Genomic DNA, 22,720 nt, shown 5'->3' on the forward strand with positions numbered 1-22,720 from the left:
TTTACAGACTTTGGTTTCACCATATTGAAATTACAGTGTGTTTTATATATAGTAACAATAAACATCATATTTTTCTCGGCTTTTTCTTGCCTTTGGTTTGTATTATTGTTGGCATTAAACATGAGGGCCAGAATGTCCAAATTCCAATGAATGTCAAGGAAGCCATTATGAGACTGAAAAATTAAAATAAAAAGTCTGTAATGTCTGCTTTGTTATGCCAAACCTTAGGTGTAACAAAATCAACTGTTTGGAACAGCATTAAGGAGAGAGAACATGTAATGGGGCATAGGGCATGGCAAGCCAAGTAAGACCTCTACAGCTGATAGCTGAAGAATTCTCATCATAATGAAGAAAAATCCCAAACATGTGTCCAACCGATCAGAAACACCCTTCAGGAGGCAGGCGTGGATGTGTCAGAGACTACTGTCCACAAAAGACCACAGTCATGTCTCAGTGGGTCACAGACTTCAACCAGTCATGCAGACAGAAAATATGCAGTAAACATGACTGTAATTTACATCACATAAATATGTCCCAAACATTATGGTGCCCTGAAATGCGGGATTATGTATAAAAAGTGCTGTCATGTCTACATGGTGAAACCAGAATGCATAAAAATACCCTTTAATAAAATATGAGAACTTGCACTTTGAATCGTTTGTTTATGAATATAAAATTGTGGTGTACTGAGCTAAATTAATGTTTTTATTCCAAGCATTACGGAGGGCATTGCATATTACAATTCTTATGAACATATAAACACAACAGCAGCAACAAAAATATCAATGAATAACTATATATTGTTGTTTGTAACAATATTAGCATGGTGGATATGCATAGGTATTAAAGGAGACTGGGCTTGGGACTGGGGCAGTTGGAATAGCCAGGGCAGGAGGGAAGGTGAAGGCTGGGTCTCCTGAAGTACTGGTATTGTTCCGATTTTGCCAAGGACTTCACAGACCTCTTCGGAAGTACATCTGCGCCTACCTGGGAGAAAATATAGACGCCTCCACATGCTGATCACCTGGAGATATCAAAGTAACGTTAGTTATCAAATGTATGAAAGTAACCAAGAGACCTGTACTAATTATACTGTGTGCCTAATTATACTGCAATGCCTGGCATTACAGTCATTGTTGTACTAAACAAAGAAAAAACAGAACAAAAAGTATATGTATTTACTGTACATTCATATAATTTAAGGTAACATGGGTGTAAATATTGTATAATATAATAATTGTGGAAACTGCTCTATTATTTAAGTACTTAGCTGGGCAACTACATAATATGGGCAAGTTAACAACAACAACAACAATAATAATAATAATATATTAATGGAAAATAAAGGAACATATACCAAGATGTCTGAATGACAGTAAGTTAGGCCAATGTCAATAAACAATTGCCAGTGAAATACGAGCAACAATAATACATTTTATGTCTAAACCTTCACGAATCAAACGTGTATACAAATTGTCAATACTATTAATGACGGTGATATTTTAAAACCGTAATGTGATAGCATGTTAATGTAGCTGGCTACGACGTTGAGAAGCAGACATGCAGAGACATTATCCCGTTTACCTGTAATTTTCCCACATAAAAAAACGAACAATTGGAACATTCAAAATAGCAATAATACATCGGGAATACCTCAACAACATGAATATCATTCGAGGACCCGTTAATGCCAAAATAATTATCTAAATAAGACTTACCAAAAGGAGCCCATGGATAAGAACTTCCGTTGAAAATGAATGGGAAAAGTTAAGGAATCGGCGCTGTAAGGACGTCATTGGTTTTTCTCGGAACAGCGCCGCAATATCAACGTGCGGCCAAGAATATATCGCATCCGAAGTGATAAGAACTTCCGTTGAGAATGAATGGGAAAAGTTAAGGAAAGTTAAGCTTAACTATCCGCGGCTTCGGCGCGAAAGGTCCCCGGTTCGAAACCGCGCGGAAACAGCTTTTCCCTTTTTTGGCCCTCAAACCTTCACTCTACATTAGTGCTGGAATGCAGCCCGGACTTGAAAATCCGATAGAGTCCATGTGCAGAATATATTGACGCTCTGGGAATGTCCTACTAGGTGGGATCAGCATTCCTTCTGCTCAAATCCACTGATCTGTATGTCATGTGTCGTGGCTCTGTGAATGGAGAGAGCCATGCAGATGGCGTAGCGATCAGTGAATCTGTGCAGATGTCACTTGAATACCACCAAGACTGGCGTCTCTAACCCCGGTCCTGAACGGCTGCAAAAAAATAAATAATTAAAATCACCTTAAAATCAGCATCCAATTCATACTTCCAGAATTGATTAATTACGTGCAGAGTAAGGCCAAAAACCAGCAGAGCCTGCAGTTCTCCAGGACCCTGGCATAGAATAATGTGACCTTCTTGGACACTAACATGCTAGGACATGTAATGACCAAAGGGGACATTTCCACATAGGCATTTTCTTCGATCAATCTCCTCATGGTGCTTTGGGAAATCGCAGCAAATATATTATGGCCTGTCAACAGCAATGCTGTTTTTCCAGTGACATGCAGTAGCAGAACAAAATAAAAATACAGCTGGATTTTTAATTTAGCATCATCATATAGGAGCAAATCCCTACAGAATTTCTCAGCCTAGGTTTTCTTTAAAAGTTGAAGGGGCCCAAAATTGCTGCTTGGATAAGACAGCCAGCTATTGACTTTGTGAAGCTCAATCCATAACGTTATCTTATGGGTTGAGGCTAGCAGTGCAAATGTATATGAAATACACGGAAGTTAGCAGTGCCATATCAGAGCATAAGTCATATTCACTATGAATTCTGTATATTACCCAAGAGAGCATTGGCCTTCCAGCTTGCACTTGAACCTGCATCATCTTGATTTAACTTTTGTTTTTAAAAATACTGTACACTATCAATTCTGTTCATAGATTCATGATGTGATGTTTAATTGTCATGTTCTGTGTGTCCAAATCAACGTTTTCCAAAAGGAATCTATATATTTTCTTTGGAATAAGAATTTCTCACACAGGAACAAGCTATGTGGACAACATATATCAGCCACATGGTGGCACTGTCCGCTCAACTAGTAAAATTAGCACATTATATTTAGACTTCAGTTGAAATTGTAGTTATCTTACTGGTTTTCATATGTACTCTGAAGTATGTCCAAAATGTTCTGTTGACAAATTAACTTTGGAAATAGAACTGTTTCACTCAAATCATTATGTCATTCGGTAGCAAGCACATCGATAAACCTGACAATTCATTAAAGTTTTTATTCTCTGATTCGCTCAAACTAGCTTTGCCAGTTCACATGCTGTCTCTCCTGTTTACTTTTCATTTTTAGCTCAACATGCTCTTCAAGTACAGCAGTAGCAAACTGCTACATTTTTAAGGTATATAATTTGTTTAAAAACACATCATTGTGATTTCTTGTGCAACCAAACAACAAAGGCCAACATGGTCAGAACCTTTTGATTCGAGTAGTTTGGGCAACCATAAATGTCAAGCCCTTGATTGTTCCACTATTACAAAATTATTAGGAATGAACCTACACTATAATGTACATAATTTGTGTTGAAATACACTCTGCAGAATAAACACTTCCCAGCTATATTAGGAAAGTAAAACAATACTTTAAAAAAAAATGTATTTTACCATCAGGCAGCACTAGTTGCTGAAATAAAGTCTGGGGACTGTAGCTGATACCTAATGTGACATTATCTATTATAATTGGTATGCCAACATGTCTGAATAAAATAAATTATGTGATTATCAGTTTAAAAACATCTGCAGTGTAAAGTGTAAGAGGGGATTGAAAGATAAAATTATGCATAGCTCAATCTTGTATTTCAGTTTTTCTGTTAGCGGGAATAGGCTAGGCCTACTGTGTGAATCTGTGTTTTGTGTGTCAACACCACCAACCTTGTTTGGTAGAACAAAAGTACATGATAGTGGTGCTAGGGCTGTGCGCAGAAAATGCATACTAAGCAATTGGGAGTTAGAGTTGTCATTGAAGCACCACAACATGGCGTCATACTCTTAATGTCTCCGTTCTGACCTGCCTCTCATTTCACAGAGATTACGTTTTATAACATAAGGACGAGAACAGACAGTTCAGCCCAGAAATGCCTGTCTTTTCCTAAAATAATTGATAAGTTATTTCTCTGGTTACCTAATAATAGCTAAAATAAAAGGTACCTTCATCGAAAAACAACAGCCTCAAAACTTTATTTATACAAAACAGAACAGGACAAATGGTCAGCAATTGACCTAGCCTAGCAAGCCGAGGCAAAACGTCCATCCTTCTATTAATATATACCTCGGAATTATATACATTTTATTTTCTAGCTTCCAGCTAACTTAAAAATAAAAAGCGCAAAGAAAGAAACTATAAGCTATATGTCTGATTATAATTTATTAAGACTGCTTTGTTCTTTCTCAAGACTATTCTAGTATTTAAATCAGATAAGACTGCTGGAAGATAACTTACTTTATTTCAACAGCTGGCGAGTGGAAACGATCATTTTAAACTTTTATTTTGCTAAACTGTGAGGAAGTGTTACTCGGACTATTGGAATAACATCATGATGTGACATTTGAGTAGACAAGACATCCTCCAACCCATGTAGGCTAGTATCTAATGCTTATTATACCTAAAATGTGAGATAGTATCACCCTATTAAGCCTGGTCTTCACTTGACTCCACTTGGCAAGCTATTCCACACAGGTACCCTTCTGCACCACCACTGTAAGATATTAGATACAGTATAAGCCAATAAGATATTATCAAGGACCACAGTTAAGGTGGAACTGTGCACTTTACCCTGTTAATTCAGTAAGTTATCAGTTTATCTTTTAATGACTAGCATGGACAGTAATGTGTGTGTGTGTGTGTGTGTGTGTGTGTGTGTGGAGCAGTACATATGCATTTGATCTCTAGTCCTTGATGATTGTTGTTTTGCTCTCGGCTGTTGACCTACATTAGTCTTCTCTTCAGTTTCGTTTTTTGTGGCTTCCAGCTCCAGTCCAAAGCATACGTCTATAATTGCGTATTTACTGATTATTTTACTCATCTTTGGTTTGTGTTTTTCATGTTAACTATTCACATGTTTAGTGTGTTGTGTATGCATGTTCATGTATGCATTTATTGCAATATGTGAAATTACTACAATGTATCTAAATCTGAAAGTTGTCATGCCAATAGTTTTATAATAGTTTATTTTTATCAACTACGAAAATGCAGCGGCCTGCAAATCCACTTAACAAAAATATCAGAGCAAAATAAATCACAGAGCAATACGACAGACAGTTCACTAAATAAGGCATCTCATCAGGAGAAGTTGTGTGCTAACAACGGAAGTGACATATGAAATGTTTGATTGCAATGTACTGGCTCTATTATCAAACCCAGTCATCCAAGACCTTTTTCGTTAAATGCCGTGGCCTTAGTTCTTCAGGACCAGAGTAGCCTTGTTTATCTCTGACCCCGAGGACTCCACTCTGTAGCCTCTAAATGGTTGTCTGCCCCGGGCCTAATCTCGTCTGACCCCTGGGTAAATGGGATGGTGTTTATGTTACCTTCGTGGTGGCTCTTGGTTACAAGTGTAAGTCTGCGGAGTGTTCTCTTGGCCTGTGCACTGTGGTGTAATTACTCGACACCTGACACTCTGTTTGTTGGCAGCACAGTTAAGCCTTTATTTCACCCCTCCCCACCCCCCTCCCCACCCAACTCCACCCCCAGTCACAAAACTAGTTTCAGTTCAGGGTAGTTTCAGAAGTGATGCGTTGAATCCCAGCAAACAGCACAATGGATAAACAAACTGTCGAGGGGAACTTCATCTCCCGACTCTTCTCCTTTTGGTGTCACTGGACTTCACACAAGGGCTTACAGCCTGAGAATGGCAGCATGCCATCGCCATTACTAATTCATTTTATCGTTATGCCTTTGCTTTTTCAGTTCCTGACCTGAACCTGTGGCTGCGGTGCATGAAAGTAACATGGGCTCTGTCAGTTTCACTCAATAAAATCTGAATAAATGGAATTGAATACAATAAATAATTTACTGCTTGGGACTGTATTTATTTAGGGTGCTACTTGAAATAAGAGTGCTTGTAATGATACATTTTAGTGAAAAGTCATATACGCTAAATGATAAAAGCTTCACAAAAAGAAACAGGCTGGGTTAAAATGTATACAACTGGATGTAACACGAATAACAAACAGAAGTAACACACAACAATGTAGCCATTCAGACTTTCTGCCAGCAATATGTATTCACATGCGATGCAGGAAGGAAGTAATAAAAGTATAATGACAGTATGGCCGAATAATCGCACAGGAATGTACAAATGAAATGATACAGTGCTGATGATAAAAGTTTGGCTTAGGCCGGTGCAGACCTGAATGCAGTCTGGATTTTGTTCCAATCACAATTGGTTGCACAGGATTTTAACAAGCTGTTCATTTTTCTTAATTAGGAGCTTTTCATGTCTTTAACAAGCTGTTTGTATTTCTTAATTAGAAGCTTTTAATGTTTTGAGGGATTATCATTTTGCCTCTTAAATCACATTAGAAATAGCTATGCATGCCACAGATAATAAAAGTCACAAATTAAAATATTGCTTATTGTGCTATATTGCACATAATTACATTAAACATGGTAAAAAAATAAAATAAACTGATGAAATTAGACTAAGGTAAATCAATAGGCTCCTAATTGGTGATTCTGTGAACACCTGGCCACTAAAACTACCCACTTGCTAGATAAGGAAGGATTCAAAGATAAAGCAAATGATCACAAGCCAAGCCTGCAGTGGGTTAATACGTTGAAGGGGAAAAAAACTGAATAGATAAGAATGCAAACAGGTGTTAAACAGCCTTAATTGATCAAGAGATTGCTGTAACAAAAACCAGCATGCACCGGGGTTCCCTCAGGACCGAGTCTGAGAACCTAAGGTTTGCAGAACAGCTCCACATGTCTCGCACTGGAATGACAGGCCAATTTTACGGAGCCGGGGTCATGCTGTGCCAGCACATTACAGTCAGACTAGTGTGTCCACGTTCCTAATTACAGAGGGCCACTAGGAAGCTCTACAATGAAGGCAGATGGTAAAAACCCATCAAGGGTTTTTTTGTGGTCTCCCCTGTGAATGAGCTATAGGCTACATCGGTGGGAAAGACTCAAAGTGGCATTTTTTCAGCTCCATTTGACTGCTGAATAGATTAAGCACATCGCTTTAACACTCCCCAAAAGCTAGCTGCGAATTATAAAGAATGTGATCATAGTTTCAGTCCCCCAGAGTATATATCTACACAGCAACTGATTGCATCATTATGTAGTTAAAGTGAAACTGCTGTCTATTGCAGTACTGCGTATACCAATGCATATTTGCTTTGCAAACAGTCTCCTAGAAATACCTCCTTAATAGTAAATATTTGAGTAAGATCTTTTTTTTTTCCTTTGGTCCTGCACATATCTGCTGTTATAGAGTTAGAATACAAAATTATTTGATCCAACCACTGCTCCCAAGATGCAGATTACTGCCTTAATACATACTCATGTATCAGTCCAGGTGTGTGTGTGTGTGTGTGTGTGTGTGCATGTGTGTGTGTGTGTGTGTGCATGCACAGAATCATAATAAAAGAGACTGAATCAGCACTAAGTGAAGCAGGTCACTGTTTGATCTTGTGTTGTGGGTGGGAAGTTGAACAGGATGTTGATTGCCGGGCATTGCTGGTCTGTTCTCGCTATTATGTAGTGTTGTATTATGTTATGTTATGTTATGAGCTCCAACAGAATGATCCCAGAATGCCATGCTTCTGCTTCATGTTCTGTATGTACACTTTGATCGATGTTGACAGGCGATCCCGTGGGAGAATCTCTTGGCTCACGTAGCTGTGATTACAGTCAACTTTCCACAGATCAGTTAAAAGATGTTATTCGCTTGTTGAGTTCATTCATCCTGCTTCTAATTTTTGTTTATAGCAGTGCATTTTTAAATACAATGCAGAAAGAACAGCAGAAAGGGTCAATATCATGTTCTCAGGGATCCCTAGAACAGGGCTATATATGAACTAAAGTGCAATGTAGATGGGCTAAAGATGACTGGAAGCATGGAAGCATGTTTTCTTTCTTTAATTCGTTCTCCAAATCAACTGGGTGTGAAGTTTAATATACTCTTAATGCAGCATAATTCCAGCACTCCTACAAAACAAACAAAAAAAATGAAATACACTAATACCACATAGACTACCTTATCATATGTACATAATACATATATATTCATACATAATATTCCACTATCAGGAAAATGCTACCAATGTTCTAGTCACACAGCGAATCGTGCATCAAACATAGTGCATGATCGAGCCACCAAGGAGTGCTTACCCTACAGTATGTGAAATTATTATTATTACAACCAATTGAATATGAAAATATTAAAAAAGTGGCTAAAAAAGGCAAAAGTGGAATGGAAAAAATATATAAAAATAACGGAAACATTGCAAACAGTTATACTTGTTTTGTATGTAGGCCTATCCTTCTCCTGATAATCAATTTTGTTGGGCCCAGACTAGTCTCCCTCGCTCTCCTCTTCCGACTGACTCTCCAAATCCATATTAGCTTGGCCAGGATATGCCCTAGCCATGCTGAGAAGTTCTCAAGATTAATAATATTTTCAAGAAATGTTCTTCCAAACGTCCAGTGTCATATATCACTGGTTATGGGCTACTGTCCTTCAGCCTACTGGATAAAATAATTGTGGACTAACTGCAAAGGGCCATTTTGAATGGGTCATCCCTATGCATAAAGCCAATTGTATAGCCATTGTATATTCATTCTATATTCAGTAGAATTGGATAATGACACAATTTCACTTGTTTTTGTGCATCAATTTTCACTGATTGTTTTGGCATACTGTTGGACTATTATAGCTTGCTTCTTATTGCTGTGATGGAATACAATTTCTTTGTGATGACTGAATATTTTATGAGGCCTACACGTCATGTTTGGTCGGTAGTTGTCGATGAGACTGGGCGAGGGGTTCTTGTTAAACATCCACACCATATGACAATGGCGGCCCTAAGAAAGTATGTTTTTGGCTTAGTTGTAATGTATCATGTAGTAATAAATCTAGTTTGTTGCTTCCACTCATTGAGTGTCTCAGGAGGATTCTGGCTTCCTGGCCACTGGGGAGCTGATGCAAAGGCAAAGGTGCACTGCAGACTGCGGCATAATTAAGATGCACTGTGTGATCTATGGAGGCAAAGTCGGATCAGTCAGCTATTTTAATGAAAAGAAAGGTTATGAATACAGTGTCCTACACTGAAGTCTCCCGCTCAGCAGTCAGCATTTGCTCATGATAAGAGTTACTTACTCATAGTGGAGAGTGCTGTGGACAGTTAGATCATGGGGTGAACTTGATGCTCCTCTGCATCGACCTTCAATGAAGGGCATGGCAAGAAAATGTCGTTCCATCCACTCTATAACGTGATGATGAAAATCTGCAGTGTGTCCACCACACATCTGAAACAGAGAGGTTAAGTGTTGATAATACAGAATGTTTCTGGCTCCTGCTCTGTGACCACGGTCACGTTCAGGCCCGATAAAACGTAGCGAGCCGTTTATTTAAACGGAAATGGTGAACATCCCACACATTGAACATCCTGTCCAGGTTCCTCCTGATATTTATTCCCATTAGGGGTTTTTTTCTCACCACAGTTTGAGGGTTTTTCTTCTTTTTTTTTACCTCATGTACTTGCTATTTGGCTTTTCAGGCCTGTTTGTTCCCCTTTTCTTTGTGCCTACGTAAAGCATATTTGTCTTCTGTAAAGAATGCTATACAAATAAAGAGGAGAAGATGCATAGATTATTTTGTTCCTCGCTTGTCATTTGAACAATGAAGCGTTTTTGTGTATAAATCATTGGGTGTGCTTCGTAATCCCATACTCAACATTTCTACTCACTTTGTTCTGGTGTGTTTTCATCTTCCTGCCATACTGTTTCTCAGACATTTTCCTGATGCGTCAGTCACTTCGGTTAACAATGTAGACTGACCTTCTGCCCCCTGGAAACATGGCTGTGGTTTCCGGGGAGGAGAACTGAAACTGAGTGGAACTCAGTGATGTGTCAAAGGAGTGCCAGCTCTCTGTGTTCGAAAATGTCTTATAATTGCTACCCATCTCAAACGGGGTGTGTTTATCGCTGGTGGAATTAGCGTTGCCATCTACATGACACACAGCAGAGGAGTGACTCATTGAAGAATCAGTCTTCATTGTGCTGACACCTGAGGCAAGCACAATGGAAGTCCGCAACAATGGCGGAACAGCTGCAATTCTGCAAACAATGACAATGACCGTGCTTGAAGAAACCCCAGGTAAAGGCATATACAGTACGGCATGAGAAAACACCTCACAATAGGAAACGCTTCTCCAGGCAATTTTTGTTATTTTAAGCATTTGTAATTAGTGTTTGGTTGGTTTAGTATAATGCCAGCGCTCTACACAAGTGTTATGTAAGTTACTTATTTCTGATTAAATTATGTGTTTGCCAAGCCCCAGACATACCACTTGATATAAAGAAATATAATAAATAAAATAGACAACTTTTTTACAGAAAGTACATACATACATACAATATAGCATAGCTAGGCTTGGTGAGGAATAGCTTGGTATACAAGTCATAATGCCTCCAGTAACATTTTCCTTAAACTACCTGCTTTTGTGTTTGTTTATCAGTGCTATAAGTCCCAGTCATCTTTGTTCATTACAGCACGTTAAACAAAAAAAAAAAACTTCAACAAAAGATGCTGAATAAAAAAACAACATGCAAAATAAAGCAAAAAGAGTCATTGAAAGCCCCCAGTATTTCTGGAATAACAACACCCCTAAAGGCCTGTTTAAGGATGTAGAGATTCGGGCGTACTTCCCAAACAGTGAAGTTCAGGGTTTGGCCAAGTCTTACACCATACATGTGGTCTATATTGGACTAGTGTCCTATCTTAGAGTTTAATTAACAATGGACATTTTACTTATATCACAGATGAGGGGGCAGGGGGTATTTCACAAATTGGGATTAACTGAGTTAGCACGATAAGTGCACTGGTTAAAGCCATGAACATCAACTAAGTCAATGTCGTTCCAGATTTGAGAGGGTTCTGGGTTTTACTTGCTGTAGTTATTCAGCTAACTTTTGATTTGCAGTGTTCAGAAGTACTTTTTCCTATTTTTATTACAATTTGATTCTTGCACATTTATCTGAGCACATTTTTTCCCCTCTACTCTTCCTTTCACCAAAAACCCATCTGATATCTGCAAATATTCTTCTGTGGTTTTTATCTTTGGTGTCTGGAAATGTTTATATATGCAACACTCAAATGATAGGCGATGACGGAACAACAGCAGCTGGGATTCACGCAGCAGGGAATATTTTGAGGAAGTTTCTGTTCCACTTTTTGTTCTCTGGTCCTTCCGTCGTTTAATCGGCACCTGCGAGGGGGGAAATCGCTACAGTTTCCTCAAAGTTGTTAGAATACTACTATTTTTTATGAAGCTGTAGATATTTACTGAGCATTAATAATTGATTGCCTTCCCGGGAGAATTGCAGATATGCCTACATTAACCTGATTTAAGATACAATCCAAAGTTCAATTTTATTTACTCGACGTGAGTGTATTGCGCAAATAGGACCTAGGGCCCAACACTAATAAACTACAACAGCACTCAAATGCAGGCCCTAAGAGCTGAAACCCTGAGGCATATACTATTTATATCTTTTAAATTCACTAGTTTCCCCGCCTTTCCAACCAGAAAACCATTAAGCCTAGCGATGTCATGAATAACGTTCTGACTAACGGAACGGCGGAGTGCGTTGTAGCAAACGTGCGGGCTTTACGTCGCCGTGTGTTCCCAATACTCCCAACGGAATTACAGGTTGGGTTGCATTCTTTCCCAAGGTAGCCGTGTCCCTTGGTTTTGATTGCAAACAGTGAAACGCCCTGGTGGGGGATGTAACGTGGAGTAACGAACACGCTGTTTGATGAAGTGGACTATTGGAGAATACAAAGGAAACAATGGTCAATGAGAAACTGCCAGAACTGTATATATAACACATTGAGTAATTCTGTCGTCATCTAAGCGAGATGTAGTCGCAAATTCTGGAAAGAGGAAGGCGAAAAAAACGAATCCTGTTTAATCAATTGCGTTATTGATTCCAACCAATGAGCGCAAGGCAAGGCGTGTCTTTATGGCACACCTGAACAGGTTCATTTGTTTTCGCTCACACCGTTGAACTGGGAAATTACAAAACGATCATTGTTTGTGATTCGGAATTACAAATCACCTTCCACCCGAACCAGGATTGGAAAGAGTTAAAACTTTGGACGATCGATTTTCTTTATTTATTTTTATCCCTCGCCTGGATTTTAATCTCTCTTGTTTGTCCCCAGGAGTTTATCCATTGTATTGTATCGGCAACAAGTTTACACTAATGGGAACGATGCAATATGGCTATATAGGCGGTGATTCGTGCACAAATGGTGAGTTATTAATATTAGGTATCCTTGCAGAGCGGTGTTAGGCCGCACATTTTGCCTACTGGCGGTACAGTTGGTTAAGCAGCGCATTTTTATGTGTAATTTCATGGATTCCACCCATTTAGATTTGAGCTCGCCCAGCATCTTTTCAAATACTTGTTTTTAACAAGTTATACAAATAATAATTGGAACACAAGAGCACACTAACATTCGCTTCGTGTGTTGTTATACTATGTTTGAACTTTACTCAGTCAGAATGTTTAATATCAGCATTTACAAAAAGAAAATCATATTTGTTTGAACGATGACGTTTACCTTTCTATTTGAACGATCCGTAACAGTTTTCGTGTTGTTTATAGTCTTTGTGTTTGTGATCAGTTTGGCAGTAGGCTACTATCCACAGTTTATCGCGCCTACGTTATTTTATTAAACTTTATTCGACGTTTTTTCCGCCCTCACTCAAGAGAATTCGCTTTGCTGTTTTTCTAGCATAACTGTTTACACTGTAAACATAGGAGTACAGTACGTTCACCTGGAGAAGTTTGGTTTAGCGTCCGGCTGTGTCGAGTTTTAAAGCATATACACGATATAAATAATGTTTGGATACAATCTACAATATAATCTACAATATATGTTCTACAATATAAACTAATCATGCACACTGCAATGCGTACCTGTTCTACGTGTAGGAAGTAGGTGGTCGTCCAGTGATTGACCCCATGCATTAAACCACCGTCAATTGTGTATTTTAAGCATTTTATTATAGCCCTTTGCTTTATGTGTTTAGAAGAAGTAGAGCATAAAGTGTGAATACAATGTTTACTTGCAGTTACCAGTACACGTGTGGTTTATGTCTAAGCTGGCTGTGTTCTGTCAGAGCAACTGTATGATGATATGTACCACGGGGTTAGTGCTTAATAAACCAAACACTTTAGTGGGGGATAATGGACACATTTTCACCTTTTACATTTTTAAGTGAGTTAGTATCGAGTGTTAGAACAGCAATCCCCCACACACAGTACTTTCCCTTGACCGTTGTTACACAGCCAATTGTTATCATGCCTTTGACGGTGGACGTCAGCTTGGTCACACACTTGAAGCGGTTGTCACTTATAATCTCAACTTCTTTTTTACTTTAATCGCAGGCTCACTTGTTCGTATTCTCTGTTCCTCCCGGAACGTTGTGTGCATGGTCGTCGAGGGGATCTCACAGAATTCCACTCTCATCGAAAGCCACAACGCCACGGAAATAGCTCTCTCTACGGACAAATGGAGCAACTACAACTTTTGGATCGGCCTCTCTCTTGCTGTGTTATCGGCTATCCTGATTGGTGGTAGTGTCATACTGAAGAAGAAAGCCCTGCTCCGCCTCGCAGACAAAGGGGAGACCAGAGCAGGTGCGTAGGATCTTTAAACTATCGTCTGGAATCAAAATCACTCTGACATGCCGAAATAACAATGCGCAGAATTCCTATCATGAAAAACAGCTGGGAATTCCTGTAATAAGATACCAGGTTAGAGAGCCAATTTGTCTGCTTAATGGTGGCAAATGAGACACAGAATCTTTAGCTTATCTTTGAGCCTTGATGGCCAGTGAAGCATGCACTTAATCAGTACCCTGTGTTTGAACAAGCCAGGTAAAGTGTCAGGTGGATGGGAAAAGTGCACAGAGAAACGTGGGTTTATTTACCCACATTAGTTATTTAGAAACATTAGTTATTTACTTGATGATGCTATTATCCATAGTGACTTACAGTTGATTTGACCAATCTAAGTCCTGGGTCCCTGTAACAATGTAGGGTTAAAGGCTTTGTTCAAGGGCCCAACAGCTGTGGGTACGCTAGGGCTTGAACCAGCAACTTTCCGGGTCAAGCAGCTTCACAGGTATCTTCTCTGTTGTGAAAAGGGAGTGATCTATAAGGAATCTATGTGTTTACGTGTAGGTGAAGGGGGCCATGGATACCTGAAAGACTGGATGTGGTGGGGTGGCCTTCTGACCAGTGAGTTTCACCCAGAACTCGGCTCGCATCATAACACAGTTTGAGTCACAAAGGAAGCTCTCATTTAACCATTTCAAGACCACTGACCCGCTCAACAGCTGTATGGCTGTTTTTCACACAAAAAAACTACTACTGTTACACATTTATTCACATCAACTGCAAAAGCAGAGACATTGCTGTTTTCTTCACGCTATTCTTCTTTCAAATTTAAAATATTAATAATGTGGCCTGCACTAGAGAAAAAGAAAAGAAAAAGCAGGGTCCTCATAATGAGTGAGATGTTGGCGCACAGTCCCATTTCTCTGTCTGTGTGCCTTGTGGTTTGGGAATACCTCATGTCTGACTTTCTCTTTGTGTCCATGTGTTTTTTATTCATAGTGGGGGTTGGCGAGGGGTCAAACTTTGCGGCGTACATGTTCGCCCCGGCCACTGTTGTCACCCCCCTGGGAGCGCTGAGCGTCCTGATCAGGTCTGTAGAACCGCTGCTTCAGTCAGGGATGCAAGGGCTGAAACCAATAGCCACGATGTATTGTGTCAGAAAAGCGGGGATCAAAATACGTTTCAAAACAGCAATTCCTGAATCCGGCAGTTTTACCCGTCTGCACCCTTGCATTACATTTCATTACATTATTGGCATTTGGCAGACGCTCTTATCCAGAGTGACGTACAGGTGATTAGTCTAAGCAGGAGACAATCCTCCCCTGGAGCAATGCAGGGCTTTGCTCAAGGGCCCAACCGCTGTGCGGATCTTATTGTGGCTACACCGGGATTAGAACCACCGACCTTGCGTGTCCCAGTTATTTACCTTAACCACTACGCTACTGGCCGCCACCCTTGTTTAATGTCTGGCCCTCTGAATACCAAACAGAAGTGTATCAGTTAAAGTAACGGTTAAAACCCCTTACTTAACAAAGATATCAACAGTATCTATTAAATCGCCAAATTCAGTGACAAGTAGAGCAACCTGTTGGATCAACCTTCATCAAGATGTACAACAAGCTGATTAAAAATAAGAAACATATTAACAGAATAATCAACGTCTAAATGATTAAGCATTTGACCCATGTCTGATTTCCATGCATCTGTGTGTATTGTGGGCGACTAGCTCAGGAGGTCGAGCGGTCGTCTGGCAATCTGAGGGTTTGACCTCAGGCCTTCTGGGCTAAAGTACTGAAGTATCCTTGAGCAAGACGCCTAACCCCTCATAACTCCTGATGAAATGGCTGCCTTTTGCCGTTGATGCGAGACGTGTGCTAGAATAGGTCAGTGAGACGTGCTATTTGTAAAGTGCTTTGTGTAGCCATATTCAAAGAGAAAGCGCTATATAAATGCAGACCACTTACCATTTTACCCATTATTCAATCCAACAACTGGGTGCATTTCCTTTCACTCTGAGCAACAAATATCACTAATTAATTGCGCTTTTCCTGTTATATTTACCGCACTTTATTTGGCAGGCTTTAATGGGAAGCAATTTGTTATATAAACCTTAGAACAACCATGTAATGCCTGTTTAAAATAATTGCTCAACATTAACGGTGAAAAGCTTTAGCTTTGAGCATAGCAATGAACCTGTTCTCCATTTTCATGAGAATTAGGCCAAAACACTGCTGTGTATGTAATCAGATGCTGTGCCTACTTGTTGTTAATTTATATTTCGAGTCATAGTCGATCGATGCATTCAGTGTTGATTATTTAATAGATCTCTGTTGCGTGCTATGGTTGATTGGTGTAATCGGTGTTGGCCACTTCTAGAATATTGATACTGTGGGATACGGTCAATCACCGTGTTCAGTGTTTATCATTTCATTGATTTGTGTTTTGGGTGGTGGTTGATTGGAATGTTCAGTGTTGATTTGTGGCTCGTGCATGTGCAGTGTAAGCGATCCAATCAGACAATGATTTGGCTGATTTGCACAAAGCAATACTGTGAATCGAATGAGGTGGTGGTGTGGCTGATGTTGTCAGTGCAGCACTGTATTTAATCAGTTTGTTCTGTGGTAATATGCTGAGATAATTTCTGCTTATTTAAGTATAAGGCGGTGCAGTTGGGTTGTCCGTTCGGTTTGCACTGAGATGCAGTGCAATGACCCCTTTTTTATTTATTCATTTATTTCTCAAAAATCCAAGTCTGCGTTCTTGCACTCCATTGCATTCAATTACCAGCAGTGATTATTTATTTATTTATTTATTTATTTGCATTTATATAGCGCTTTTATCCAGAGCGCTTTACAATTAATGCCTCTAATTCACCCATCACTAACACAACAACGGCGAAACGCTGACATTGAAGGCACCAATGAGCTTGTTGGAAGTAATTGCTCTTGCTCAGGGACACTTTGGCACACCCAGGGTGGAGGATCGAACCGGCAAACCCTCCGACTGCCAGGCAACCAATTGTGATTTGTAATGTTCAGTTAAGAGCTCTTGTTAAGTTATAATCACGTGCTTGTGATATCACTCCATAAAGGGTTAATGATGTAATGTTGTGATGCGGTTGCAGTGCAGTGCTGTCCTCCTTCCTGTTGGGGGAGTCGTTGAACCTCCTGGGCAAGCTGGGCTGTGTGCTCAGTCTCCTGGGCAGCACCATTATGGTGATCCACGCCCCAGAAGAAGAGGAAGTCACCACCCTGCAGCTGATGGCTGAGAAACTACTTGACCCAGGTGAGTTCCTCTACTCCTGCCTCTTCTTATTTTTTGACTCCTCTTCTTCACACCTTCTCCATGCTCAAAACCTCATGAGACGTGGCAGCCATGTCCGGACCTGATTGCCAATGTATTATGCAAGACACACATGCTACTGGCAACCTCAATGGCATGACAGTACCACCTGCAAAATTACAACATTGAGAAACATAACTATGGCCATCACATTTCATATACCTGCGGCAGATTTCTTGCACCTCCTCATATTGAAAAATAATTTCAGAGGACCTGTCATGTCTGCCAGAAAACACATATCTTTACGTGGAAGTGTTTCATTAAATACCATTGCCTAATGAATATAAATGTCAGCATTTTCTTTTGATGTAATCCAGGGGTCAGAAACTTTTTTAATCTAAAAAAACAAGACAATTTAGGATTCCTTAGTTTTCATCTGTTTTGTAACCATTCATTAAAAAAAGAAATAACACTCAGGGAGAACTAATCATCCATAATGAGCAATTCTGCAATTCAGTGGACTGGGAGATGTGTCAGTCAGTTGCGTGAGGTTCTTGGCAAACAGGGTTCAAATTGAAAAGGCAAAGCAAAATTTGAACACCAAAGGCAGGTAGTTGGTAACTTTGTTTGCAGCATATATTAAATTCCATGAACACACTAATTGCTCGATTTGCAAAACATTAACAGTAGGATGTTTCTATATTCTAATGAAACAAATATTTTTCAGTGAAAGGTTTTGGCTCATTAAGCAGATTCCCGATTATTACTCGTCCCACCTCTTTGCCTATGCGCTGCAATTTTCAGAAAAATTTGTCCTTCGACAGAAAATGTTTCAGTGGTGTGTATCCATCTAACAGAGATAAAGCTGATGATTTTGGATTGTGCATAGCCTCACTATTTATTAACTTTGACTATTTAAAAAAAAAACTTTACTAACTTCTGTGGAACTTATGCAATTAGACCAGTCATCAGTTAGCAATTTATTGAAACTGTTTGAAAATCCTCTGATTCAAAACCACTCCAGGATGTAGACTCAACGAAGAGGGAAAGGCAGTGAAAATAGCCTGATCTACTCTGTTTTGACTCAACTTGATTTTTAATTGCACACACACATACCTCCAGATCCTCACTTGAACAAAAATCTTCCAGTGGAAACACCGAAAAGTTGGAGGGGTATATCCTTGTGATCTTCGTCTCCGAGAAGTCGCAGAGACATAGCTGAGGAAGTAAGACAGGCAACATTTTGAATGGCAGTTTTTTAAAAAGTGTTTTTAATCACATATTTTGGACCTCACACCTTAAATAAGGAATAATCCACAACAAGGTGTTTGTTAAAGAGGTTTAACGCACAATGCAGAGGTGAAGAACCATCCCTCCATGGATCTTGGATCTGAAATAGTGTCAATAATAGATCTGAAATAGATCAGAAATTGGATCTGAAATGGTATGTGATATCTGATCTGTCTCGGTTGTGCTTCTCCAGGCTTCCTGGTGTATGCCAGCATCCTCCTCCTGGCCTGCTTGGTTCTGATCTTCTATTTCTCCCCGCGTGTGGGAGCGAGCAACATCCTGGTGTACATAAGCATCTGCTCCCTGCTCGGGGCCTTCACCGTGTCCTCCGTCAAGGGCCTGGGCATCGCCATCCGCTCCTTCTTCAGCGACCCCTCTGTGGTGCAGCAGCCCCTTACCTGGATCCTGCTGGTCTCGCTGGTGGCCTCCATCATCACGCAAGTCAACTACCTCAACAAGTCCCTGGACGTCTTCAACACCCTGCTGGTCTACCCCATCTACTACGTCTTCTTCACCACCGTGGTGCTGGCCACCTCCGTCATCCTCTTCAAGGAGTGGGGCTCCATGTCGGGCGTGGACGTGGTGGGGACCGTCTGCGGCTTCCTGGTCATCGTCCTGGGCGTGGCCATGCTGCACCTGTTCAGGGACGTCCAGGTGTCGCTCGACAGCCTGACCCAGTCGCTTAGCCTGTGCTCTGAGGCCGAGCTGGAGGAGCAGAAGAGGAAGGTGGAAGACAAGCACATCCTCATCGAGAACATGGAGTGCCTGCCCCCCATGAGGGAGGACGGGCCCAGGGTCTTCATCATCAGCTGAGGGCCGTCGGATAATGGATGTTGTACATATGTATATGTGTAGTGTTAACGTTTTTACTATATATCCCCGTGACGTGACCTTTGAACTGCTGCTGCTGAGTACTCCCGTCAATGATGCGGCAACAGTGAGGGCTAAACTATCTACACTCCTGTGTAGATACACTTTGTCATACGGTGTGGTCCCTAGTCTTTTACCAGCACAGTTTATCATTCATTTTGTGCCACCTCTTCCAAAGACACCAATCTCATTTTTCCAGGCTTATGTTTTCCCCACAAACAGTTCACAACACATTCAGGCAAAATGCATTTGTGTTTTCCCCCGATGCTAGGCCTTGAAAGCTTGGGGTCCTGGAGAGAAATGTTGGTCTGCTGGTTTTCATTAATCAGATTTTTGCTGAGGCAATATATTACACAGTTGGCTGAGCTCACTTTTTTGGGCTGCGGTGAGGTGAACACACAAACCGGAAACAGTGGCTCTCCACGATCACAATCACTGATCACATCTCTCTTTCTTTGTAACGTTTATCATCGTCTAAGACAAAAATAATTTACATTGAAACGTTTCTGTTTTTTTTATTTATCTGAAAAACCACATCTTGTGGTTAAAAACCAATCACACGCTATTTCATTTCATTTTAAACATTTCAAACTGCATTATTTCTGTATATGTTTTTTTAGTTATACAAGTGCACCCCCGGGCATAAATTCTGTGATTAAAAACATTTTCACGAGTGAGTCTTTGAATGCAACTTTATGGGCCAGTTTCACAGACACAGATTAAGCATAGTCCTGGACTAAATCCAGGAACCTGGAGAATCTCTATTAATCTCCTTAATCTGTGTCTGCAGAACTGGATCTATATGTCAGTTCATATAAAAATAGAAATTCTGTATAATCGCCAAGTTTTTTAAGAAAGTTATTAAAAAGAAAGACATTTAAATGTCAATATGCTCTTACTTATGTTGAACAGTTCTTATTGTTAAACATGCTTTCCAATGCAATTACAAATTGACTACAATTTGCAAAGACATTTTTACTAATCACACTTCATAATATATAAATAATGTGTATTGTAGATTGAAAGAATGTGTGTATATATATATATATATATATATATATATGGTGCTACACTCAGTGGGTAATGCTCAATTCAGAAAGCAGGAAGTTGTTAGTAAGCACTGAAATGCACAATCTGACAATGATTGGGAAATAATGTTTATTGTATGCATTTATCAGTGTATCCCTCATCGAAGCAACATTTTGAAGGTGGTAGATTATTGCTTTCTGTGAGGTAACCAACACTCACATTTAATGATATGATGTTTAAGTACCCAATACAGTGAAGCCTTTTAAGCTGATCCCACTAGAGTGCCTAACGTAACTCAGGAGTGATGGGACGTCATAGATACAGAGTTTCTGCGGGGGTTTCGTCATTATGGCAATGTAATGTTCACACAGGTAAATAAAAATTGACTGACATGAAATGCTTTCAGCAAAAGAAGGTTTTGAAAGCTCGAGGCTTGCTGTATTTGTGTATGTAGAGGAAGGTGCAGGTTAGTATGCAAGGTAGGGGACACATATTTAGTCTACGTGCTCAATGCTAGCTAGCTATATAACTAATTTTGCCCCGTTAAAAGTCAGATAGCTTGCTAACTGAGGTTCATTGTAGTATCTGACCATTTATGACCTGTTAAACAAGTGGGTTACAAAGCATGATAATGGCGATGGTTCAAATCTGTGAACAGTATGTTAGGCTATAGATTGCCACCCATTCCGGAATGGATATCCAGAATATCATCTGTTCAGGAAAATTTCATTTTTGTTAAATTAAGATCCTGAGCAGTGCTGAGTTTCCTCAGCCATGTAACTGCAATTCACAAAATCCATGAATATGCATTGTCGGGGAGAACACACTGTCATGGACAGAGGTAGGAACCCATTATCTTTCAACCCAGTAAACCCTGTGCATCATGTTACATACATAGAAGCACATCAACTAATTAGCTAGCACAGTAGGCTAGCTAGGTAGCTGGTTAGCTAATGTATAAGACATATGAGACAGTTAGTAAGGCTAATGATAGCCAGCTATTCTTTGTCTCTGATTGTTTCTGACAGAATTATCTTCCAGTTGCATCTCTACTGAAATAATTCACCATTGGGATTGATGATTAGGCCAACTGATCAGAAATGACTAATTCTGTACTCTGCTGCCAAGCGGACATTGGGGTGTGGAGAGAACAGGTCAGGCAATGTGTGTGCATGTATGTACTTTTGCAGGGATGCAAATAAACTTTTATTGCAAACAAAATAACTTTATGTGGGTGCAAAGTGTTTTGATGTTAAAATGTTTGTATATATCCTTAAATTCATGCACATATTCCATATTCACCTTAGTTGCAGATAAGACTGAGCAGGGGTTGCCTAACTGGCCAAACTGTGTGACAATGATGGCACTTAGTAACTCTGTATTTGATTTCCTTGTCCTGTTTCGCTAGCAATGAAACTGGAAAACATATATTTTGTCGCTTCCTCTCATAGTTTGGTTGCAGGAGAACTGAATGTCTGAGTTCAGTAGTCTCATGGTGCCAGCATCACGGCGACTAGCGGATTTATGCAAAGGGGTTAAGAACATTCTATTCTCATATTTGTAACCTGGATGAATAATCCAAGATGAGGTGCTCCTTAACGGGTTTTAACACACAATGGAGAGGTGAAGAAGCACCTGACATGTAGTGAACTGCATCATGATCATTTAACGAACACCACGGAGTGGATTATTCTGCTTATGCCATAGTCATGCCATTGGTGGGGCACAAAATGTTCCTAAAAGCAGATTATTGGTCTTGACTTGTTTTCAGTCATTTTCCTTATTAGTAATGCAGTGACTAAATAGCTAAATATTCAACACATCAGCTATAGCCAGCTGTCCTCAATTAGACAATTTAGTGAGTAATAGACCCTAAAATTATTTGCATTGTATAATTGTCCACATTATATCAACATAATCCTTGTATATACAAATGTATTCATGTAGAGTTCTTTCATCTCTGCATTCAAACTTGGAGTGTATTAATGCACTGATTTTAAACAAATCGTGAAGTGTAGATTTCCTTATTGCTTGGTTATGCTGACAGCTAACATAGGTAACAGAGTGGTACTTTTTTTTGTTAAGTGTTGTCTACTTTGTGAATGTTTAAATCGCCATAACATGATATGAAGAACCTGTGTGATACTTGCCAATTGATTAGTCAGATCATTGGCACGCTTTTTAATCAAGAAAATTGAATGTAAACAGGTTGAGATGAATGATCAGTTTAAAGCAAAGTTTGTGTAACACATGTCATGTAACACACAATTATTGACATGAAATGCTTTCAGGAAAAATAAGAAAGTCTTGGTTTAGTAGCATGGCTTTAGCACAGCAGGTC

The 22,720-nt window shown here is 39.8% G+C and overlaps 1 protein-coding gene across 1 annotated transcript; it reads left to right on the forward strand.

Moving 5' to 3' along the window:
- Positions 1-12,286: 12,286 nt before the first annotated feature.
- nipal4 (NIPA like domain containing 4) lies at positions 12,287-20,096 on the forward strand. The gene is made up of 6 exons (XM_061248827.1): positions 12,287-12,532; positions 13,675-13,926; positions 14,473-14,529; positions 14,908-14,998; positions 17,033-17,193; positions 18,674-20,096. The coding sequence occupies exons 1-6, from the start codon at positions 12,484-12,486 to the stop codon at positions 19,291-19,293; spliced, it is 1,230 nt and encodes a 409-aa protein (XP_061104811.1). The 5' UTR covers positions 12,287-12,483; the 3' UTR covers positions 19,294-20,096.
- Positions 20,097-22,720: the final 2,624 nt, after the last annotated feature.

This window comes from Conger conger, chromosome 7, assembly GCF_963514075.1.
Source record: "Conger conger chromosome 7, fConCon1.1, whole genome shotgun sequence".
Lineage (NCBI taxonomy): Eukaryota > Metazoa > Chordata > Actinopteri > Anguilliformes > Congridae > Conger > Conger conger.